At 33.4% G+C, this 23,548-nt stretch overlaps 1 protein-coding gene across 1 annotated transcript in view; it reads right to left on the reverse strand.

Annotated features, from left to right (window-relative positions):
- Nucleotides 1-15,168: 15,168 nt before the first annotated feature.
- Nucleotides 15,169-23,548, reverse strand: part of LOC139876628 (uncharacterized) — a 121,383-nt gene continuing 113,003 nt past the window's right edge. Inside the window, exons 2-4 of the mRNA XM_071863969.1 lie at nucleotides 15,872-17,216; nucleotides 15,559-15,744; nucleotides 15,169-15,461 (exon numbers count right to left, since the gene is read on the reverse strand). Coding sequence (XP_071720070.1) covers nucleotides 15,420-15,461; nucleotides 15,559-15,744; nucleotides 15,872-17,212 — 1,569 coding nt within the window. The 5' untranslated portion in view covers nucleotides 17,213-17,216 and the 3' untranslated portion in view covers nucleotides 15,169-15,419. The remainder of the gene's footprint in view (nucleotides 15,462-15,558; nucleotides 15,745-15,871; nucleotides 17,217-23,548) is intronic.

Here is a 23,548-nt window from a genome sequence, read left to right on the forward strand (position 1 = left end):
AATTACGCATATGATGGCACTGAACAAGTGCAGGGTTGACCTCGAATTCACGAACCTATATAATTTGTATATATATTAAAACATATCCTTGTAATCGAATAAGTTTTATATTATTATATATCATTTCGATTATTTATATTTTTATATATGTATACTTTTATATATGTTTTATATAAATATTTTAATAACAAATTTTGTTGTAATAATAATAATAATATTAATAGTAATTTTGATAATAATAATAATAATATAATTATAATAATAATAAAAATGATAGTAATAATAATAATGTTAAAAATAATAATATTAGTGTTAAAAGTGATAATAATGATAATAATAATTATAATATTCATAAAATTAATAGAAATAATAATATTCCTAAAAATAATAGTAATATTCATTAAAATAATAATATTGATAATAAAAATAATAATGATAAAAATAATGATAATAATAATATTATCAGTAATAATAATACCTTTAATAATTCTTATATTATAATTAATAATAATAGTAATAATAATAACTAAAATTCATAATTTACAAATAATTATAATAATGATAATAATAATTATAATTCTAATAATAATAAGAATTATAATGATAATAAATATGATATTACTTTTAATAATAATAATAATAATAATAATAATATAAATAATAATAATAATAATAATAATAATAATAATAATAATAATAATAATAATAATAATAATAATAATAATAATAATAATAATAATAATAATAATAATAATAATAAAATGTATTTACCACCTTAATTAGTGAGTTCTTAAAAAAAATGCCTCAGTCCGGGCTCGAACCCCAGACCTCTCGTTCAGCAACACCACACCCTAACCATTCGTCCGTATTAGTTTATCTATTATAACCCAGATTGAGTTTCATTTAACCCTTCTACAACATCTTCACTAACACTTAGCCCAAACAGAAACAAGAAACGGATATCGGTCCAGCTTCTTTTCGGCCCAATCAAAAAAATGCAGGTTACAACAAGATTAAACTACTAAAGCCCAATATCATCCATTAACAAAGAAAGGTATTCGGTTCCTTTTTTTTTAAACGCGAAACAGTTCACGAAGTAGCAGCACTTTTAGTCGTGGTTTTATGGAGGTGATCGGAACAGAAAATTTGCAGGTGTTTTGATTGAAACAAATAATGTTCATCATCATCATTGTTGATTTATCAATATCATGATTACTATTCATCATCTTCAACCTCCGTCATTATCTCTTTCGTTTACAATTTACGATTACCATGTTCCACATCTTTATTACATTTTATGCTATAACAGTATCATCATCTTCCTAGTTGTTGTAACAAGAATATAATTGAAAACGAGTAGTAGTATGGTTCGAAGAAAAGAAAACAAAATGTAACGGTAATAGTTGTAGGTGTTGTGGGTTGTGGGTTGCGTTTAAAACAGAAACAGACGAGTAACAAGGTTGCAGCAAAGCTGCTGTTCGATAGTTGAGGTTGTGGTGGTGATGTTCCTTCGGTTGTTTGAACTAGAATCAAAACGAGAGTGAGAGTGAGAGAGAGAGAGAGAGAGAGAGAGAGAGAGTGTGAGATGGAGGTGGGTTTGTTTTCGGATGAGAGGTGGTTCGATAGCAAGGTAGTCAAGGTGGTGATGGTGTGGTGATCTTACGGTTAACAAAAAAAAAAAAAAAACCTTAATGGTGGCGGGTTGGTTATTCATTGAGGTTGTGGGTTCACGGTGGTTGGGTGGTGAATGGGTGAGGGTTGGGGTTATGGTTCGATGGAGCCATAAAAGAAAGAAAACACAAGTGGTTGCGTTTGATACTAGTTACAACAACACGAACGAAATAATAGTGAACCATGGGGACGATTGGTGGGGTGTTCGATTGGAAACAAATGGAACCGGCATCAATATGAAACAAGTGCTACAGGTTAGTGGGTTTTTAATGGAGGTTGTTTAAATGGATGGTGCTCTCAAACAAGGAGAATACAGAAAAAAAAATATATTGATGGTTAGAGTGGTATTCGAAACTGAAGAAGTAAAAGAGAAACTCAATTGAGTTTGGTTCTTGTAGTTATTTAAGTAATCAAAAACAGAAAAAAAATATATGGGGTGATGATTCTCAGTGGTTGAAACCACTTGTATTTATAATAATTATTAATATTATAATAATTTAAATAACAAAAATCAAACAATGCCATTTACTGTATATTACAACTCGTGAAGTTAATTTGGTGTTATACTAACGACAATTTATCTCGAATGACTATATCGTGTCTATTACTAAACAGTTAACGTATAAAAGTGTTCCTAAAAATTCTAAATTTTTAGATTAAATATATTTAATTATTTCACTCATTACCTGTTTGAAACCTGATCAAAAAAGTTCGAAAATTATTTATTTTCTGTTCCAATTTATATGTACGGAGTACTAATATTTAAACTTAAAAAGGTAAAAATACTTTTAACAAATTTAAAATCTTCGTAATCAATTTACAGCTTAATTTTTATTCTAATCCCTCATAAATTCATGTTAATTCTATATGAACACTAACGAAATGTCAACCGATTATCACTGATGTTTACTATTTAAGCTCAAAATCATTTATTCCCTTTCTATATATAAACAGTTTTAAAAATAGCAAGTTTAATTACTAAAACAAATATATTACATATTTTTGAACAAATAGTTTTAATATAACTTTATATGTTTACAAGTAATATTTATATACATGTTTATTTATATCTATATATTCTTAAATATAGTTTTCATCACATCGCCTTTTATTTTACAATATAAATTCTTATAATTAAATTATATAATATTCAAAATTATATTTCATATTATAAATACCTATTTAAATATATATGTTATCTATTTACAAATAGTTGTTGTTGAATCGTCGAGAATGGTCGAAGGTCAATTGAATATATGAAGCAGTTCAAAATTTTTGAGACTCAACCTAACAGATTTCTCTTATCGTGTCAAGAATACAATATCGTATCGAGAGTTTGGTTTAAAATTAGTCAAAATTTTCCGGGTCGTGACAGTACCTACCCGTTAAAGAAATTTCGTCCCAAAATTTGATCGAGGTCGTCATGGCTAATACTAAAAATGTTTTTCATGACGAATATGAGTTGATAAATAGAGTTTTATCACCGTTGAGTAATATGAATAAGACAATTCGATTACTCGCAGCGTTTGAGTGAAGCTATCACAAAATAGTGAAATGAGAAAAATAAGATTCGACCTGACTTCTGACGTAGTCACGATTATTCTTCTGGAATTCAAGGAATTTAAAGAAATCTTCTAATCAGAAAGAAATGTAATAGCACGATTTATTAGCAAACTGTTGGAATTACAGAAGAATAGAATTATCAAGGAAATATTTTCGTGATATACTTAGAGATTAAGTAGAATGAAAGAATCGTGTAACATGGCACATGATGAGGGTAAAATCTGTGAACCATCATCACGTTCCATTAGAAATTTAGCATGACTTACTGTAATATAATCACGTTGGCCAAGCGCATTATATTATACTAACTCATGCTTCAGTTCCCAACACTTCTCCACAATTTATTCATAATTTATACTTAGACTTTACAGAAGTTTCCAATATAACAGAATACAGAAATACAAAGAGGTAGATAATTTCGGACAAGAATATTTATGAAAATATCCTCAGAAATATCGAAGATATTTATGATGATATTTTGGAATTTCTAAGTTCGAAGGTTGATGAAGAAAAATTTTCCGCAAGATTTTAACATGACCTCAGAGTAAGATATTCTCTAAAGATTTCATCGGATCCCGAATTACCTGGATTCTTTGAATATAGGGTTTGGTCCTTGTGTTTGTCCTTGGTCTCCTTCGTGGTTAGCTCAATATGTTTTTCAGTACCAAATTTTCTATCGAGCGTTCCATTCTTTATTATCAACTTTTGGCCATTAAGGCAATCTACAACATGCTGCTTCGTCAGCATTTTCAAAGTTAACGGATCTGGATCATCAGTTATCAAACCGAGGGTTTTCAAGAATATCGAAGAGTTTGAACGGAGATGGTAATCGTCAAGATACAAATGAGGTTTAATGATGAAATCAAGTGGCAAACTTGAAGAATTGTTTAGTTTCATATGTTATAATCAATATTTTAAATTCATTTTTAATTGTCCAATGTTGATAGTCCAATAATCGATTTATATATATATAATCTTAGAATTATCCCACTACGTATTGTATACGTATTGTCTTTGCATCAACCCAGAAACGTATTGTAGACGTATTGTCTTAGAATTAACTAAGACGTATTGTGTAAGTATTGTCTTAGGATTTATCAAAACGTATTGTATACTTATTGTGTTAGGATGTACCAAATATTCGAATTAATAAATACGTATCATGACCCGTGTACAACTTATTGTCTCAGAATTAATCTGATGTATTGTGTACATGTGGCCCGATAAATAACAGAAATTAAATGACGATAAATAAAATTGCGAGAATGTAAATTGCGATAATTAAATTGCGATAAATAAAATGTAACCAGTTAGCTAGGAACAGTTAGCGTGGATTCTTAACAAAATTCTTCTCATAGTTAAATTGTTTGTTTCTAACAAATTTTATTTTGTCCAATGTTTTCTTCATTATGCCACTTGTTGGATTCTGATAGGTCAAAATCCAGATATGAAATTGAATGAAAATGGTTACTCTGTGGTGTACAGATTCATATATCGATGAATGTAAACAGGGTAATAGATAATCATTGAGTCAGATTTGAAGAATGTACAGTGTAACTTATTAATGTGAAATCTAAATATTCCTCGGGTATTACCTACCCGTTAAAATATTTTCATCATTAACAGTTTGTACAAAAGAATTTTTAATTACAATCTTTCTGAAAATATACATACATATATATTTTCTTCAGATGTAATCATGGATTTTATGAGTTAATAAGATATTAAACTCATTTGATTTATAGTTAGAACTAGATTACATAATCTCTAAAACTTTAGAAATTACATAATCGCCATGTCGAGCGAAGATAATCGATGTAGAACGAAGATAAAGTAGAGAGAACGATACGTAGAACGATGATTAGGCTCGAAGTACAGAATGAGATGTTGAGGCTTGTGTTGTTGATGGTACAGCTGTTGATACTGGTGGTACTGCTGGTGCCGGTGATGCTGCTAAAGCTGGTAAGTTTTGCACCATATTCTCCAAAGTTACTACTCGAGCACGAAGTTCGTTGACTTCTTCTACTAACCCTGGCTGATTATCAGTGTAAGGTGGAGGTTGGATATCTTCTCTAGTTCCGTTAATGGTAGCCTCAAGATGAAAAATTCTCACAAAGAGGGTATAAACAGTGTTGCGAACAGGTTCGCCGGTGAGCGGGTCGAGTATTCCGACATTAGGCGGTAGATTCGGCTCATGATATGGAGTACCTTCTTCCCTCCTCCATAGGGTGAGTATGTCACGAACCCACCCCCATTTTCTCCAATAATCACGGTAGTTGATCGGGTGGTGCGCTCCAGTCACGCTGTCTTCGGAGCTGGAGGAACTCGGTCTATTCGGAGAGGCCATCTTACGCGATCGCAGAAAGTTATGAAATGATTCTTGATATGAATTGAGGGCTGAATTTTGGATGATATCCTAATTACATAGACTATCTGTATATAGTACATAAGATCTCATAGATTACGGAGGGAATTAAGGAAACGTGTCAGACAACACTTAATGTGATGGGATATGAATTTGTCTGTACATCATCTATGCAATAATTGCAATAAGACGTGTCGAGACTGACAATGATAAGTAGATATTTTTCGACAAATGGTGGTAAGCAAAAACTTTTAACATGCAGACAAGGTTCAAGTCCAGACTCATTAATATAACCTAACAACTACTAGGTCGAAGTCCAGACTCATTAATGCATCCTAATAACTACTAGTTAGACACACTAATGCAAGACCTGGTTCGCTACGACCACCGCTCTGATACCACCTATGAGGACCCACCCTTATCCCCCTGGACGAAGTCATCAACATCTGGTCCCATTGCGAGGTACAGTCCTAAGTATGCCATGTATGACTCCAAGTAATGTCTCTAAAATGAGCAAATGCACAGCGGAAGACTTAATTCGTACCTGAGAATAAACATGCTTAAAAGTGTCAACCAAAAGGTTGGTGAGTTCATAGGTTTATCATAACAATCATTTCAATATATTAATAGACCACAAGATTTCATATACATAAAGGTTTTAATAAAAATATTCCAACCACTTGGCAACCATACTTAACATTTAATCAACGTCGCATATTCCCTTTATTATGAAATCTCACTACACTGTACCAAGTGTAGTCACTGAAACGAAGTACTGTGCAACCGTTGAATACTGGTCGTCCAGCCCGGTTGGGGTTGTCAGGCCAGATAGATCTATCAACAGGATTCACGTTTACAATACCCATGTAAATAGTAGTTACCAAGCTACAGGGAAATATGCCAGTGGTACAACTCAACGTAGAATATATTTTTAAGTACTTGTGTCTATTTCGTAAACATTTATAAAAGCAGCGCATGTATTCTCAGCCCAAAAATATATATTGCAAAAGCAATCAAAAAGGGAGCAAATGAAACTCATGATACTGTATTTCGTAGTAATTACGCATATGATGGCACTGAACAAGTGCAGGGTTGACCTCGAATTCACGAACCTATATAATTTGTATATATATTAAAACATATCCTTGTAATCGAATAAGTTTTATATTATTATATATCATTTCGATTATTTATATTTTTATATATGTATACTTTTATATATGTTTTATATAAATATTTTAATAACAAATTTTGTTGTAATAATAATAATAATATTAATAGTAATTTTGATAATAATAATAATAATAATATAATTATAATAATAATAAAAATGATAGTAATAATAATAATGTTAAAAATAATAATATTAGTGTTAAAAGTGATAATAATGATAATAATAATAATTATAATATTCATAAAATTAATAGAAATAATAATATTCCTAAAAATAATAGTAATATTCATTAAAATAATAATATTGATAATAAAAATAATAATGATAAAAATAATGATAATAATAATATTATCAATAATAATAATACCTTTAATAATTCTTATATTATAATTAATAATAATAATAGTAATAATAATAACTAAAATTCATAATTTACAAATAATTATAATAATGATAATAATAATTATAATTCTAATAATAATAAGAATTATAATGATAATAAATATGATATTACTTTTAATAATAATAATAATAATAATAATAATAATAATAATAATAATAATAATAATAATAATAATATGTATTTACCAACTTAATGAGTGAGTTCTTAAAAAAAATGCCTCAGTCCGGGCTCGAACCCCAGACCTCTCGTTCAGCAACACCACACCCTAACCATTCGTCCGTATTGGTTTATCTATTATAACCCAGATTGAGTTTCATTTAACCCTTCTACAGCATCTTCACTAACACTTAGCCCAAACAGAAACAAGAAACGGATCTCGGTCCAGCTTCTTTTCGGCCCAATCAAAAAAATGCAGGTTACAACAAGATTAAACTACTAAAGCCCAATATCATCCATTAACAAAGAAAGGTATTCGGTTTCTTTTTTTTTTTAACGCGAAACAGTTCACGAAGTAGCAGCACTTTTAGTCGTGGTTTTATGGAGGTGATCGGAACAGAAAATTTGCAGGTGTTTTGATTGAAACAAGTAATGTTCATCATCATCATTGTTGATTTATCAATATCATGATTACTATTCATCATCTTCAACCTCCGTCATTATCGCTTTCGTTTACAATTTACGATTACCATGTTCCACAGCTTTATTACATTTTATGCTATAACAGTATCATCATCTTCCTAGTTGTTGTAACAAGAATATAATAGAAAACGAGTAGTAGTCTGGTTCGAAGAAAAGAAAAAAAAATGTAACGGTAACAGTTGTAGGTGTTGTGGGTTGTGGGTTGCGTTTAAAACAGAAACAGACGAGTAGCAAGGTTGCAGCAAAGCTGCTGTTCGATAGTTGAGGTTGTGGTGGTGATGTTCCTTCGGTTGTTTGAACTAGAATCAAAACGAGAGAGAGATAGAGATGGAGGTGGGTTTGTTTTCAGATGAGAGGTGGTTCGATAGTGAGGTTGTCAAGGTGGTGATGGTGTGGTGATCTTACGGTTAACAAAAAAAACCATAATGGTGGTGGGTTGGTTGTTCATTGAGGTTGTGGGTTCACGGTGGTTGGGTGGTGAATGGGTGAGGGTTGGGGTTATGGTTTGATGGAGCCATAAAAGAAAGAAAACACAAGTGGTTGCGTTTGATACTAGTTACAACAACACGAACGAAATAATAGTGAACCATGGGGACGATTGGTGGGGTGTTCGATTGGAAACAAATGGAACCGGCATCAATATGAAAAAAGTGCTGCAGGTTAGTGGGTTTTTAATGGAGGTTGTTTAAATGGATGGTGCTCTCAAACAAGGAGAATACAGAAAAAATATATAGATGGTTAGTGTGGTATTCGAAACTGAAGAAGTAAAAGAGAAACTCAATTGAGTTTGGTTCTTGTAGTTATTTAAGTAATCAAAAACAGAAAACAAATATATGGGGTGATGATTCTCAGTGGTTGAAACCACTTGTATTTATAATAATTATTAATATTATAATAATATAAATAACAAAAATCAAACAATGCCATTTACTGTATATTACAACTCGTGAAGTTAATTTGGTGTTATACTACCGACAATTTATCCCGAATGACTATATCGTGTCTATTGCTAAACAGTTAACGTATAAAAGTGTTCCTAAAAATCCTAAATTTTTAGATTAAATATATTTAATTATTTCACTTATTACCTATTTGAAATCTGATCAAAAAGGTTCGAAAATTATTTATTTTCTGTTCCAATTTATATGTACGGAGTACTAATATTTAAACTTAAAAAGGTAAAAATACTTTTAACAAATTTAAAATCTTCGTAATCGATTTACAGCTTAATTTTTATTTTAATCCCTCATAAATTCATGTTAATTCTATATGAACACTAACGAAATGTCAACCGATTATCACTGATGTTTACTATTTAAGCTCGAAATCATTTATTCCCTTTCTATATATAAACAATTTTAAAAATAGCAAGTTTAATTACTAAAACAATTATATTATATATTTTTGAACAAATAGTTTTAATATAACTTTATATGTTTACAAGTAATATTTATATACATGTTTATTTATATCTATATATTCTTAAATATAGTTTTCATCACATCGCTTTTTATTTTACAATATAAATTCTTATAATTAAATTATATAATATTCAAAATTATATTTCAAATTATAAATACCTATTTAAATATATATGTTATCTATTTACAAATAGTTGTTCGTGAATCGTCGAGAATGGTCGAAGGTCAATTGAATATATGAAACAGTAAAAAAATTTTGAGACTCAACCTAACAGATTTCTCTTATCGTGTCAAGAATACAATATCGTATCGAGAGTTTGGTTTAAAATTAGTCTAAATTTTCCGGGTCGTGACAAGGTACTTTGCGAATCATTAGCCAGTACATCAGCATTCACATAACTATTTGCTTGCTTTGCATTAGCTGCCATGTTCGACGATCAAATCAACTAGTACGCCTTAGCAATTTCCTGCAAATCATCATAACAATACACGATTAAAATTAAACAAGCCAATTTATTGTTCGATAACACAAAACAAAAAAAATCGAGTTTAATTTTGAACGTGTCCCCCAGATGGCGCCAATTGATCAATCCTATATTAAAGAATACTTAATTAAGGATCGAATGCAATGATAATGAGATGGTGAATGTAATGTTTGATGATTGTTTTGAGCCCTGATGATCGTCTTTCACTTTTCAATTAAGTGATCAACCACACCGACCCTGTCTTGATTGTTAATTAGCACGATTCACCTTAACTCAATGTAAATGTTCCTTGGGCAAAGTCACAAGTGAAAATTACAAAGGTCTAGGCAAATGGCAGGGAATCAACAACCTATAAATGAGAAGCCAAGCTCCCTATTTATAGTATTCAAAATATTCGCAGTGTGTGGATTGTCCAATCATCCACGCTGACTTAGCGGAAGTAATCCGCGATCTTTTATCAATGCGCCACGATCCGCAGACTTATCTTTCAGCGGATATGCCAAGCCTTTTCAACATACTTCGCGCAACTTCCGTTTTTAGCCTTTAGCAATTAAAATATACATATACAATGCTATGTATATGATCACGCCATTTCCATACAAATTACTATAACTAAATGATTACAATAAGAGTATGACGATCATAAGCGTACAAATCGAAAGTAAGCGTATGATGATGATAAGAATGCAACTCATACAACTCGACGATGATAAACGTACAATTCGACAATGATTACAATAAGAATATGACGATGATAAAGCTTTGAAATTGACTTCCCGTGAAAAAAGTGGATTTGTCGTTCAGTGTTTATTTCAGTGTCCAAAACAATTAAATCGAGTTTGCAGGCGATAGATTTTTATTTAAAGTAAAAAATAGTTGTTGTTCAGATTTGGTCGATGTCTACCTAACAACTTTGGACCACCGACGTCAACGTGGTGTTGACAGATGCTGGCTTGTCGACGTCGTTGAAAATCTACGTTTAATGACACACATAAAATACGATAACATTGTGCGCATGTCTCCTGCGGTAATTGCGGTGAAATGGCTCTACCACACCATGTGATCTAGTTACTAATATAAAATCAATAAATTATCTTCACTCATGACTTAACAATCTTAATTCTCCATTAAGCGCTCAACATCTCTCTCTTCTAAAGCATTACTCACGGGCACCCAAATATCTTGTTTGCGATGTCACAAACATCTCGTCGAAGGTCCGATTGGCCTACATATGAGGCTTTACAATTTAATATGGAGTAGTAACTAATGAAATCCTTATGTATGAAATTTTGAATCAGGGATGATGGTAAATTGATAGTAATCGAGAAAAATGAGAGCATCTATAGTACATCCGTTTTAACTTCTTGTATTTGATCTTATGGAGTAAAAATAATGAAATCACAAACAAGTAATACCAAGTGCTTCTTTAATAGGTGAATCTGTGTAGTCGCGTTCACTTTATATTTATTATCGTACAACACTATCTTTTATTCGAATTTGGGAGTAATAACTTTATAACACATAAAATTGTTTCGTAGGATGTATGCATATTTTGTCACATTATAATACTTTGTACTCCGTAATTAATAAGGATCAGTAACTAATAAAATTTGTATACGAACTGATTTCATTATTGGACGATTATCACAAAAGAGATCAAAGCTTCGACTCTTGGACATGGCGATTAGCATCGAATGGAGTGTTCTCAACAAAAAAGCTCACAACATTAATCAATGGGAAACTTCATTCGCATTCGGGGACATGCGACTAGGGCCGTGCTTGCCTATGGGCCACATGGACAACGGCCCAGGGCACCATGAAGATAGGGGGCACCATTTTTCTGCAGCCCATTTAGATGCTTCATTTTAGTCGAAATACAATATTATCCACATTAGAATAATTGGCCTTTAGTAAAATTATTTTTTGCAATCTGAAATATTAGCACAAATACAATGTTAGCCCACTATTTTACAATCAGCAAAAATTGGCCAAGCCGCTAGCAACCAACACCATTAACCTTTTTGTTAGATCGTCTTTTTGTCTCTTCATCCACGTGATTAGCTTATTAGCTTTTATCTTTCTATTATTTAATTGTATTTTTGTTTAAACATTATTGAGTTAGTATAAATTGTTATGCTGCCGTGTGTACGGCATCAAGTGCTCAAAATAAGAAATAAAAGAAAAACAAGTATTTAGCAAATCATGACTACCACAAATTAATTGTTGATTTTTCTTTGAAAAATGCACAAAGACATAGTTTTTGGTGATGTATGAAATTGTAACTCGGAGTTGATCTCCTCATATTGTAACACTTTAATTTGATAATAAAGTTGTTGTAAGGATCCCGTCTAGCTTGACTATACTCCAAACTCTAATCATAATGTGTAATTTGTTTACAAGTGGGCGTTTTTCCATACTCGCCCAGGGCACAAGATTACACCAGACCGGCCCTGCATGGGACGCAACATTAAAAACAATTTGGTCCCTTCTAAAGTTGAAATCTTCATATTGAGGGTGTTAAAATGACGTATCCTGGTCCGTACCGAACTCGATAAAAGAGGTATTGACTTGGATACCGTTAGATGCCCCTATGTGACGATGACGTGGAAACAATCGAGCATTTAATGATCTTTTGTCCGCATTCGATGGAAATATGGGATAGAGTATACAAATGGTGGAATTTGGGTTCGTTTACAAACCTTAGTGTTAACGAGGCCTTTCTTGGTAAAAGCAATCGAACACTCTCATTCTTGGGGTCAAAAATTTGGCAAGCAATGTAGTGGACGTGCGGGTACTAGATTTGGAAGAACTGGAATCGGAAAGTTTTCTCAAATTCATGTTGAATGGTCCGAGCGGCTTAATGGAAATTCAATTAATTGCTTTCGACTGGATCTCCTCGCGTTTCAAGCATAAAAAGATTGAATGGCTACAATGGTTATCCGATCCGCTTCAATATTATTTAGATTAGATAGTTGTTTAAATTAATGTTATGTTGCTCTCTTTTCAACATGTTTTTTTCGAGTTTTTCATAGTGCCCAATCCAATGTAATGGAACTTATGTTCATGTTGTACCTTATTTTCTCGTGTTAATAAAATGTTGCCTTTCAATTTTTTTTTTTTTTTTTTTTTTTTTGTATGTATGTGATTTTAATTTAAATTAAAACGATGGTAAGTTGGCAATAATAGTGACATTCTTAAAGATTTACTATTAGTATGAACGCAATAAATTTTAACATATTGATCTGGTCCTCTGCTCTTAACTTTCGTGTTTAGTACATGTTGAATTAAAATCACATGCCACACATGTCAGACCGATCCATATAACTGCCAATTTAGAAATATGGAACCATATCTCATTCGATTCCAATTCACTTCTATGAACATATAGTCATGTGAATCTCTAAAATGATAATGTCATCATTAAGCTAATTGACCTTTACTTTTTATAATGATAATGTCATAATTATATATTAATTTAATTAAAAAAATTATACAAAATATTCAATAAAAGAAAATATTAATATCTACTAAATTGTAATTCTAATTTTCTAAAAAAAATTAAAAGGCATTTTTTAATACTAATAATAATTATTATTATTATTAAAAATATAAATATAAATACTCAACTTTGAGCGAAATTTATTATTATTATTTACTTTTAATATAATAATTATAATTATAATTATAATTATAATTATTATATTATTAATATTCAAATATATGGATTCTTTTTACCAAATTAATTACGTTACATATATATGCGAAAATACATGTCTCTATATATTTGTAAAAACAACGAAAAGTTTCTTAATCAAACGGGTCATTAAAATAAATGAGTTTATAATTTACATTCACTTAATACCTAAAACATGTCATTAAATTATTTCGTTTAAAAAAACCCGTGATTTTACGGGTCATTTCACTAGTGAATTAAATATAAGGACATCCACAAATTATTCGGCACAAAGTAACTAAAGTAGCTATACAAAAACGACATTGCCAGTGATCGTTTAGAACAAAACCGTCATCTTCCCAACATGAATTATTATTATTATTTTTTTGAAGGCAAACTCACACACTCACATAATACTAACATGAATATATTCACCACGAAAAGGTCATAAGCAAGACTCGAACCCTCAACCTCTAGGTTGTAAGGGTATTGGCTCTTTAGTCTTCCCAACATGAAATTAACCCAACGATCTACCATACGAAGCAACTTGAACACCACAGTAAATCATCCCTTCCGAATTTATTTGAGAACTCTAAGCAAACCATTATCCACCATATTTTCATGCATTGCCATATGTATATTGTTTTTTTTTTTTAAAGTACGGGATGGTCCAGGGAACTTAACCACTCATGTGTTCATCTCCCGCAGTTGCATAACCCGCCCCCAACTGCTGCCAAGAGTAAACCCGGCTCAATCCGAAGGCATGGACGGTAAACCCCCTGCCCCCGCAACGCGATGTGCGGAAGGCACCATTGGGTGGAATTCAAAGGTAAATGGGCAACCTTGTGTGTAATGTTGCACCCCACGGGAATCGAACTCATGACCTCTCGCTAAGAGAGTCAGACCACAACCACATGAGCTACAACACTAGGTGAAATCACAAAGGATTGAGATCACGTGTTTCTTTAACAGGTGAATGTGTCATTCACTTTAAATTTATTAAGGCACAACACCATTTTTCATCTAAAAATGTAGAAAGATATAATAACATTGGCAAAAGGTTTGGACTGGCGGAGAAACCCTGACCCCGTGTGCCTTCGGCACCCATACCGCCCACCCCGTAAGGGCTAAGTATGCCCGGTAAAATACCTCCCCCCAATACCCAACAATTGCGTGCAAGCCGAGATTCGAACCTGCGCCCCACTATTGGCAAGGGGATAACAACTGCGGGCCCGGGGACCATAAGCAACGGGTACCACTGAAGCACTGCTTCATTGGTAAGATATAATAACATTGTGGTACATAAATTTGTCTCATGTACGAATACTTTGTAACATTATAAATTAGGAGTTGTCTTTAAGGAATTGATTTAGGACTCATATTTATAGATTCACATCATGGCAAGTGTTTTTATTTATTCCTGCTGACTATGAAACCCAACAGGATGTTCAAACAGAACCACCATATCTTGAATGTTTGCAGGTCACAAAATAAGAGTGTGACCATAGACGAAAGCGATACCAAAAGAACATAAGTACATAACCTTGACGACAAGAAATTACTCTAGCAAGAATTGGAGTTGACTTTGAGTAATGTAGTTGACCTAAAAGAAGAAACTAATAAATAAACTAGTGGAAATAAACTTTTCCCAACATAAGAAATTAGCATAGTAGTGTACACATATAAAAGTACTGGTACTTAACCATCCAAGTACCCAAAAACATGAACTAGCATAAGGGTCGTACTTAGACATCTTACATATTTAAAACCCAAATCACATAAATTCCTTAAAGTTTCAGCTGAGTTCAAAAGAACACAAAACTTACCATTCCAATTTACACAAGCAATTTCTAGTAACAGATAATAGATTAAAACCTGAAAGCAAAACAAATAGTAAAACTGAGACCATTTATTGGGATTTTTATGACAATCATCATCAACTTAGAACTTACAAAAATCAAAAACTAACAGTTTGCTTTTGCGACAGTTGAGATCCTATAGAAACTTACACCTGCAACTTGGCCATCATTCGTAGTGCTGATGTGGCATCCTTAAATGCTTCCATTCCTACATGTAATCATACAGTTTAAAATGAACATTAATCCCCGTTTATCATCATCATATGATACACAAAGTATGTTAATATTCTTAATGCTGAAAGTACCTCGCGTGAGTATATCGAGACGGTAGCATTTGGAGAAGCACCTAAAAGAAAGTTTCTAACTTGTTTTGGGATCTTTACCTTCTTTACATTCTTTTTTCGTTCCAACCTTCGTGGATAAATCTTGAGACTCGTTAACTTACCAAATGGAGAAGGTACATTTGAGACTTCATCAACAAATGATGCAACCTGAAAAATAATATATAATATAATATATAATATAATATAATAATATATATAATATATAAATTATAATAAGTGACGTTGAGTGGTGATAGATAAGCACATGCACGTATAAACATTAAAGACCAAATACCTCTAAGATTTCCAATCCAAGCGTAAGATATTTGACATTGTGGAACTGTTGAAGAATCTCAACAACATAATCACCATCATCCTCAAGTGGACACATAAAGAAATCCACTTTCTCCAAACATGACAAACTATTTCCATTAAAGTTTTCATAACATGAAACTTCATACACCAACGAGGACAATTCGGGTGCATAAATCTCAATATAACCTCCACAGTTGTAAACAATGAGATTCTTTAGGTGAGGTACAACCACATTAGCAGAAGAAAACAATCCTGTCTCAGGTGTGAGCTTAGAAAATTCAGAATGGCAAACTAAATGTTTAGGATCATCTATGGAACACTCAAATAAGGTAAGATTCTTCAAGTTTAGGCACTTAAAGAAAACACCACCACACTCATCAGGATTCTTGTTACTAAGCGTGAAATTTTCAAGATGCAACGTTGTTAACGCTGGTAGGTCCAACGATGATTTGATCTTACAATCATATCTAGAAGATCCAATCAAAGTGAGATCTTTGAGAGACTGGGACGTAAAAAGAAAATTAGGTATTTCAAAACGCCATTCGTCCACCCATATGATAGTCAATTTTTGGACATTATGGGAAAACGCATAGTCGACAACAGTTTTGACAAACGCTTGTTTATATCTTCCAACACTGAGTTTAACCGACGACAATTCTATTTCATTATTGCGGTTCGAGAGATTAGAAAACTCAGAATGGGAAATCAAAGGATCATGATCGTTTATGTCGCAGTTAGATAAGGTAAGATTCTTCAAGTTTAGGCACTTAGAGAAAAGACCACCGGGATTTTCGTTCTTAATAATGAAATTTTCAAGATGCAACGTTGTTAACGATGGTAGGTACAACGATGATTTGATTCTAGATTGATTAAAAATACTAGCACATCCAATTAAAGTGAGATCTTTAAGAGACTGAGACATCAAAAGAGAACTAGGTTTAAGAGAACTAGGCATTTCGTCCAACCATATAATAGTCATCTTTTGGACATTGTGGGAAAACGCATAGTTGACAACAATTTTGACAAACCCTGGTATATATCCTCCACGAACACTAAGTTTAAGAGAAAACAAATCTATTTCATTGTTGCGAGAAGAGAGAACACGAGTGAACTCATTTAAACTAGTTGAGGACGTAACATCGTCACTACATAAATCGAGGTGTGTGATTGACTTCAAAGTATTTTTCCATCTAGATGACAAAATACTAGTTTTGACAGCATGTTTGGTTTCGATATAAGAAAGAATTTTGTTGATGAGATCGTCTGACAAGCTGCTTAGTCTATCGCAATCTGTATTCATTCTCACTCTGTCACAGTACATAAAGCTGCAAGTTATTAATGTGCCACGGTTAGGGTTTTATTAGAAAAGGTTATTAATTTTAACGTAGCAAAACAAATTAAATAATCTAATACAATTCATATTAAGAACACGTAAATTTACACTACATGAAAAATTAAATAATCTAATACAAACAGAAAAGCACAAATTGAACTAACGAAATTTGGGTACAATCAAAGTGAGGCCAGAAATTAATTTTTTTTTTCTTTTTTTCTTTTTAACAGGTTTGAATCTAAGCTTTTGAAACATACTTTGTATTCTAAATCTACTCAAATCACAAACTGTAACATACAAAAGTTAAGACACTTGCATTTATATAATCGAGAACAAAAAAAACCCTAATTTTACAAATTTCATACATTACTCGAATGAACAATCAAATAAAGTAATCATATAATAAATAATTGAATCTAAGCTTTTGAAACATACTTTGTATTCTAAATCTACTCAAATCACAAACTGTAACATACAAAAGTTAAGACACTTGCATTTAATCGAGAACCAAAAAAAAAAAAACCCTAATTTTACAAATTTCATACATTACTCGAATGAACAATCAAATAAAGTAACCATATAATAAATAATTGAATCTAAGCTTTTCAAACATACTTTGTATTCTAAATCTACTCAAATCACATACTGTAACATACAAAAGTTAAGACACTTGCATTTAATCGAGAAAAAAAACCCTAATTTTACAAATTTCATACATTACTCGAATGAACAATCAAATAAAGTAATCATATAATAAATATATGTTTCCAGAATGTATAGAATTCAAAACTACCTTAGATTTGAGAATATGTGGGAGCGCGTGAAGTTCTGATAGTTCGTAACTACTGCGTATGAGAAGAAGAAGAAGAAGAAGAAGGAGAAGGTGAGTAGGTAAATAGATTTTGAAAAATTAATGACTTATTACAATTTGACCTCTGGACGTCAAGGTTATTTTGATTTTTAAAAACTTCAAATATGGGGCTCCAAACCCACATTATCTACAACCAACGATACCTACAATCATGGCCCAAATTAATTTACCAATTAACATAATTTAACATTAAAATTAAAATTAGAGATTTTTTTTTTTTTTTTTTTTTCTGTTGGTCCCTCTATTATAATAAAAAAAACTAACCGTGTCCCTCCATTATTTAAAGTGTATGTGTATGTATTCATCCTTTACGTAGTATAATACATGCGTGATCCTTGTCATCATTATTTAAAGTGATGCATGGATTTACAATCAATAAAAAACATTTATTTATATGAATTAAATAATAAATCAAAACCTTGTAACGATCCAACCCGTCTATTTCCGATCCATAAATTTTTTTTCCTTTTTAATATACATTAAATAACACTTTAGGTCCTATTACGCAATTCCCAAAACGTATTTGTTATCACATTACGTCTAACAACATTAATAAAACGTACATTACATAATTAAATCATAAATCGGGTTATCCTCATGACCCATTTGACTAAACCAATATACGTCGCATGACCCGGCTAGTTACTTTTACACAAAAATCGAGCATTGTGATTGGGACTACGCTACCCAATCCTAAATCGAGTCCAAAAGCAAGATCTTCTAAAGCAACCTAGCCAAGATCTCTAATCCCCACGCTTACCCGAGCCGCCATCACGCGAACCTATAAAAATATCAACAACGAGAAGGTAAGTTAATGCTTAGTGAATGTAAAGGTACTATACGCATACATATGCATAAAATGGCTACGCATCACCAAGCACGAAAAGTAAACACATACCACCTCCGCATGGTAAACAAGCTACAAAAGAGCACATACACAAAGTAGCTACACGCTACGTAAACCCCAAGTTAACGCCACAAGATTAGCTACAATACAACAATAAGGATATACGCATATAAAATAAATATACTCAACAACATCAACAAAGTTATCCCCTTAACCTAAACCACATGAAGGTTGGCCGAACTTCACGCGCCTTAGTGAATCCGAACTTCACGCGACTCACTACCTTCAAACAACTTGACTATTAAGGATGGCCGAACTCCACGCGCCTTTATGAATCCGAACATCACGCGACTCATACCTTAGTCAAACATCACAATAGGGTTGGCCGAACTTCACGCGCCTTAGTGAATCCGAACATCACGCGATTCACTACCCGAATCATCACCACGACAAAAGCTAGCAAAACCCATCGCCAAAGGGTTTATCCAATACACTAGCCAATCACAACATCAAGGGTGGTAACCCAAACGCATAAGCGTATCACATGGACCCGAAGCACAAGAGGAGTCCATTCGCCCACACAAACCTAGAGTAAACCCGAGCAAGGGTCACTCCACACACACGCACCCATCCTATGCATACATACACGTATAGTAAATTTACACTCACCTTAAACGCCTCGATGAAGTGCAAATCCAATCTCGTAACTCGCCAATGGAACGTACCTATTCCATTTATCACGTAATAAACAACACAATTAGGGTGGATTTACAAATCAACCCAAATTGACACATAGTGCAATTTCGACCCAAATGCACTTTCAAGCACAAACCGCGCCCAAACTAACCAATAATCACTAACACAAGTGAGAATGGTCCTAATACACCAATCAAACCCAATCATAGGTGTTAAACACCTATCTTGCCCAAAATGACACTTAAACCCTAATTTTGACCCATTTCAAAATTAGTCAACCAAATACACCCACAATGGTCCCAACACTTCCATAATCACTAACACTAGTGAAAATGGTTCCAACAATGCCAACTTAACTTAACCCCAAGTTTTAAACACTTGTCTTCACCAAAATCAACTTACAACTCTTATTTTGACCCAATTCAAAATCAAGTTTCCAACAACACCCATTTGGGTTCTTTCAACAACATAATCACTAATCATAGTGATTACACTTCAAATTAAAGACCTAATCATGGCTAAATCATCAACCAACCCAGAACCCACCAACAATAATTTTAAACCCGATTACTAGCATAAATAAACTCACTTCAAGAGTTTAAATGGGTTTCTTGACAATTTAAGTTCAAACCCTAACATTGAATCTCAAATCAAACAATGAAATTCAGAGTTAGAACTTACCAATACAACTACAACGTAGCCACGAACGAGATGAACAACTTTAACACTTGAGACGACCCGATTCCCTCTTCTTCTTCTTCTCCAAATCTCTAATTCTCTCTCTAGAACCTCTCCCTCTCTCTCTTGGTTTTGATGGAAGTGGATGAGAAGAAAATGGAAGAAATGAGGTTTGGATAAGGTTGGGATCAGATTTGAGGCTCCAAAACCCGTCCATATGTGAAATACCAATTTTGGGTTAGGTTAGGATCAGATTTGGATAAGGTTTGGATAAGAACTATTAGATCGTGGGTTTATCCGACCGAGTTCTTCACCGTGGGGTGCTCCAGTATTGTTTGTTAAAAAGAAAGATGGGTCAATGCGTATGTGTATTGATTATCGTGAATTGAACAAAAGAACAGTGAAGAATAAGTATCCGTTACCTCGAATAGATGATTTGTTCGATCAGTTACAGGGTGCTTCATTCTTTTCTAAGATAGACTTACGATCCGGATATCATCAGGTTCGTGTTGCTGAATCAGATATACCGAAAACAACGTTCAGAACAAGGTATGGTCATTATGAATTTCTTGTCATGCCTTTTGGGTTGACGAATGCGCCAGCAGTCTTCATGGATCTAATGAATAGAGTGTGTCGTCCATTCTTAGATAAGTTTGTGATTGTGTTTATTGATGACATATTGGTGTATTCGAAAACAGAGAGTGAACATGCTGAACATCTGAGGTTGGTTTTGAACTTGTTAAAACGTGAGCAACTATTTGCAAAATTTTCAAAGTGTGAATTTTGGTTACGTGAAGTGCAGTTTTTGGGTCATGTGATTTGTACCGAGGGTATAAAAGTTGATCCGACAAAGATAGAAGCGGTAATGAATTGGAATTCTCCGAAGACTCCGACTGAGATTAAGAGTTTTCTGGGATTGGCTGGGTATTATCGCAGGTTCATCAAAGATTTTTCTAAATTAGCGGGTCCGTTGACTAAGTTAACTCGTAAAGATGTAGCCTTTCGATGGACTGATGAACAGGAAAAGGCTTTTCAGATTTTGAAACAGCTACTGTGTCAGGCACCAGTGTTAGCTTTACCAGAAGGTTCAGACGACTTCGTGGTATACTGTGATGCATCCTATGCCGGGTTGGGTTGTGTATTAATGCAAAGAGATAAAGTAATCGCCTATGCCTCGCGACAGTTGAAAGTTCATGAGAAGAATTATCCAGTGCATGATCTTGAAATGGCTGCAGTAGTGTTTGCTTTGAAACTGTGGAGACACTATTTGTATGGAACCCATTGTGTTATATGTACAGATCACAAGAGTTTGCAGTATATCTTCTCACAGAAAGAATTGAATATGCGTCAGAGACGATGGCAAGAGTTGATCAAAGATTACGACTGTGAAATTAAATACCATCCGGGTAAGGCAAATGTGGTTGCAGATGCGCTAAGTCGTAAAAAGTCAAGTGAAAATGTGAAATTTCTTAGTTTGAATATAACTTCAGATTTGATTAACAGCTTAAAAACCATTCAGGCCTGTGCTTTAGAGGACAAACATATTAAATCTGAACAAATGACCAAATGAAAAGTGGACTTAATTGATGACTCACGTGGACTAAAGACCTTAAACAATCGTGTTTGGGTGCCTAAGCTTGGAGATTTGAGGGATTTAATCATGACGGAAGCTCACAAATCCAGACTGACAGTACATCCGGGTAGTAATAAGATGTATCATGATTTGAAAACAGTGTATTGGTGGCCGACAATGAAAACAGATATCGCTCGATATGTCAAAAAGTGTCATATTTGTGCTCAAGTGAAGGCAGAACATCAGAAACCTTATGGTTCGCTACGTCAGTTACAGATTCCAGAGTGGAAATGGGAACATATAACGATGGATTTTGTGACCAAATTACCTCGAACTCAGAAACGACATGATATGATTTGGGTAATAGTGGATCGTCTAACTAAAAGTGCTCATTTTCTTGCTACTCGTGAGACAGCTTCGTTAAGTGAGTTAGCCGATTTGTATGTGAAAGAAATAGTTAGTCGACATGGTGTGCCGTTATCGATCGTTTCAGACAGAGATTCCAGATTTGTGTCGAATTTTTGGAACAGTCTTCAACAAAATTTGGGTACACGTGTGAATTTAAGTACAGCTTATCATCCTCAGACAGATGGTCAGAGTGAAAGAACGATACAGACTTTGGAGGATATGTTAAGGGCTTGTGTGTTAGAATACGGTGGTTCGTGGGATACACATCTGCCGTTGATCGAATTTGCATATAATAATTCATATCATTCGAGTATAGGGATGCCGCCCTATGAAATGTTATACGGTCGTCGTTGCAGAACTCCGACTTGTTGGTTAGAAGCCGGGGAGAAACAGTTTGCAGGTCCCGAAATTGTTCAAATGACAGCCGAAAAAGTTGCAATTGCGAGAGAAAAGTTGAAAGCCGCTAGAGATAGGCAGAAAATGTATGCTGATCCGCGTAGACGTCCGGTAACCTTTAATGTGGGTGAACGAGTGTATCTGAAAGTTTCGCCGTGGAAAGGGGTTATCAGATTCGGTAAACGTGGTAAGTTAGCACCGAGATTTATTGGTCCGTTTCCGATCAGTGAAGTGTTGAATGATCAGACTGTGGTGTTAGATCTTCCGCCAGAGTTAGCCGGTATTCATAATACATTTAACGTGTGTTATCTTCGTAAGTGTAAAGTCGATGATGAAACGCAACTTCTTCCTTTAGAAGATTTAAGGGTCGATTTGAATAAGAAATTGGTGGAAGAGCCGGTCCGTGTAGTTGACCGAAAGGTGACTAAGTTGAGATATAAAGAGATACCGATGGTGTTGATTGAGTGGAAACACAGTTTGGGTTCTAATCTTACGTGGGAAACGAAAGAGTTGATGAGAAACCGCTACCCTCATTTGTTTGACCAAGACCAGATTCCGAGGACGGAATCTCCTTAAGGGGGGTGGATTTGTAACAGACTGAAACCCGGGCTAGTTGTAAGTTGTCTATTTTTGCCTTTAGGGTTTGTGCTTAGTCTTAAGTGCTTTTTATTTTAATTATTTTATTAGTATTTTAATATAATTGTGTTGTGACCAGTTTGTGACAAGGGTCCCAGAACAGGTTTGTTTATTTTATTTGGACTTCGTTTGGGTTACCTAATCTTGTGCGAAAGATATCAGATAACTGGTAAATACCCGTGTGTGATGGGGTATTGTGTTTTAACACAAATAAGAGCT

Source organism: Rutidosis leptorrhynchoides, chromosome 11 (assembly GCF_046630445.1).
Source record: "Rutidosis leptorrhynchoides isolate AG116_Rl617_1_P2 chromosome 11, CSIRO_AGI_Rlap_v1, whole genome shotgun sequence".
Lineage (NCBI taxonomy): Eukaryota > Viridiplantae > Streptophyta > Magnoliopsida > Asterales > Asteraceae > Rutidosis > Rutidosis leptorrhynchoides.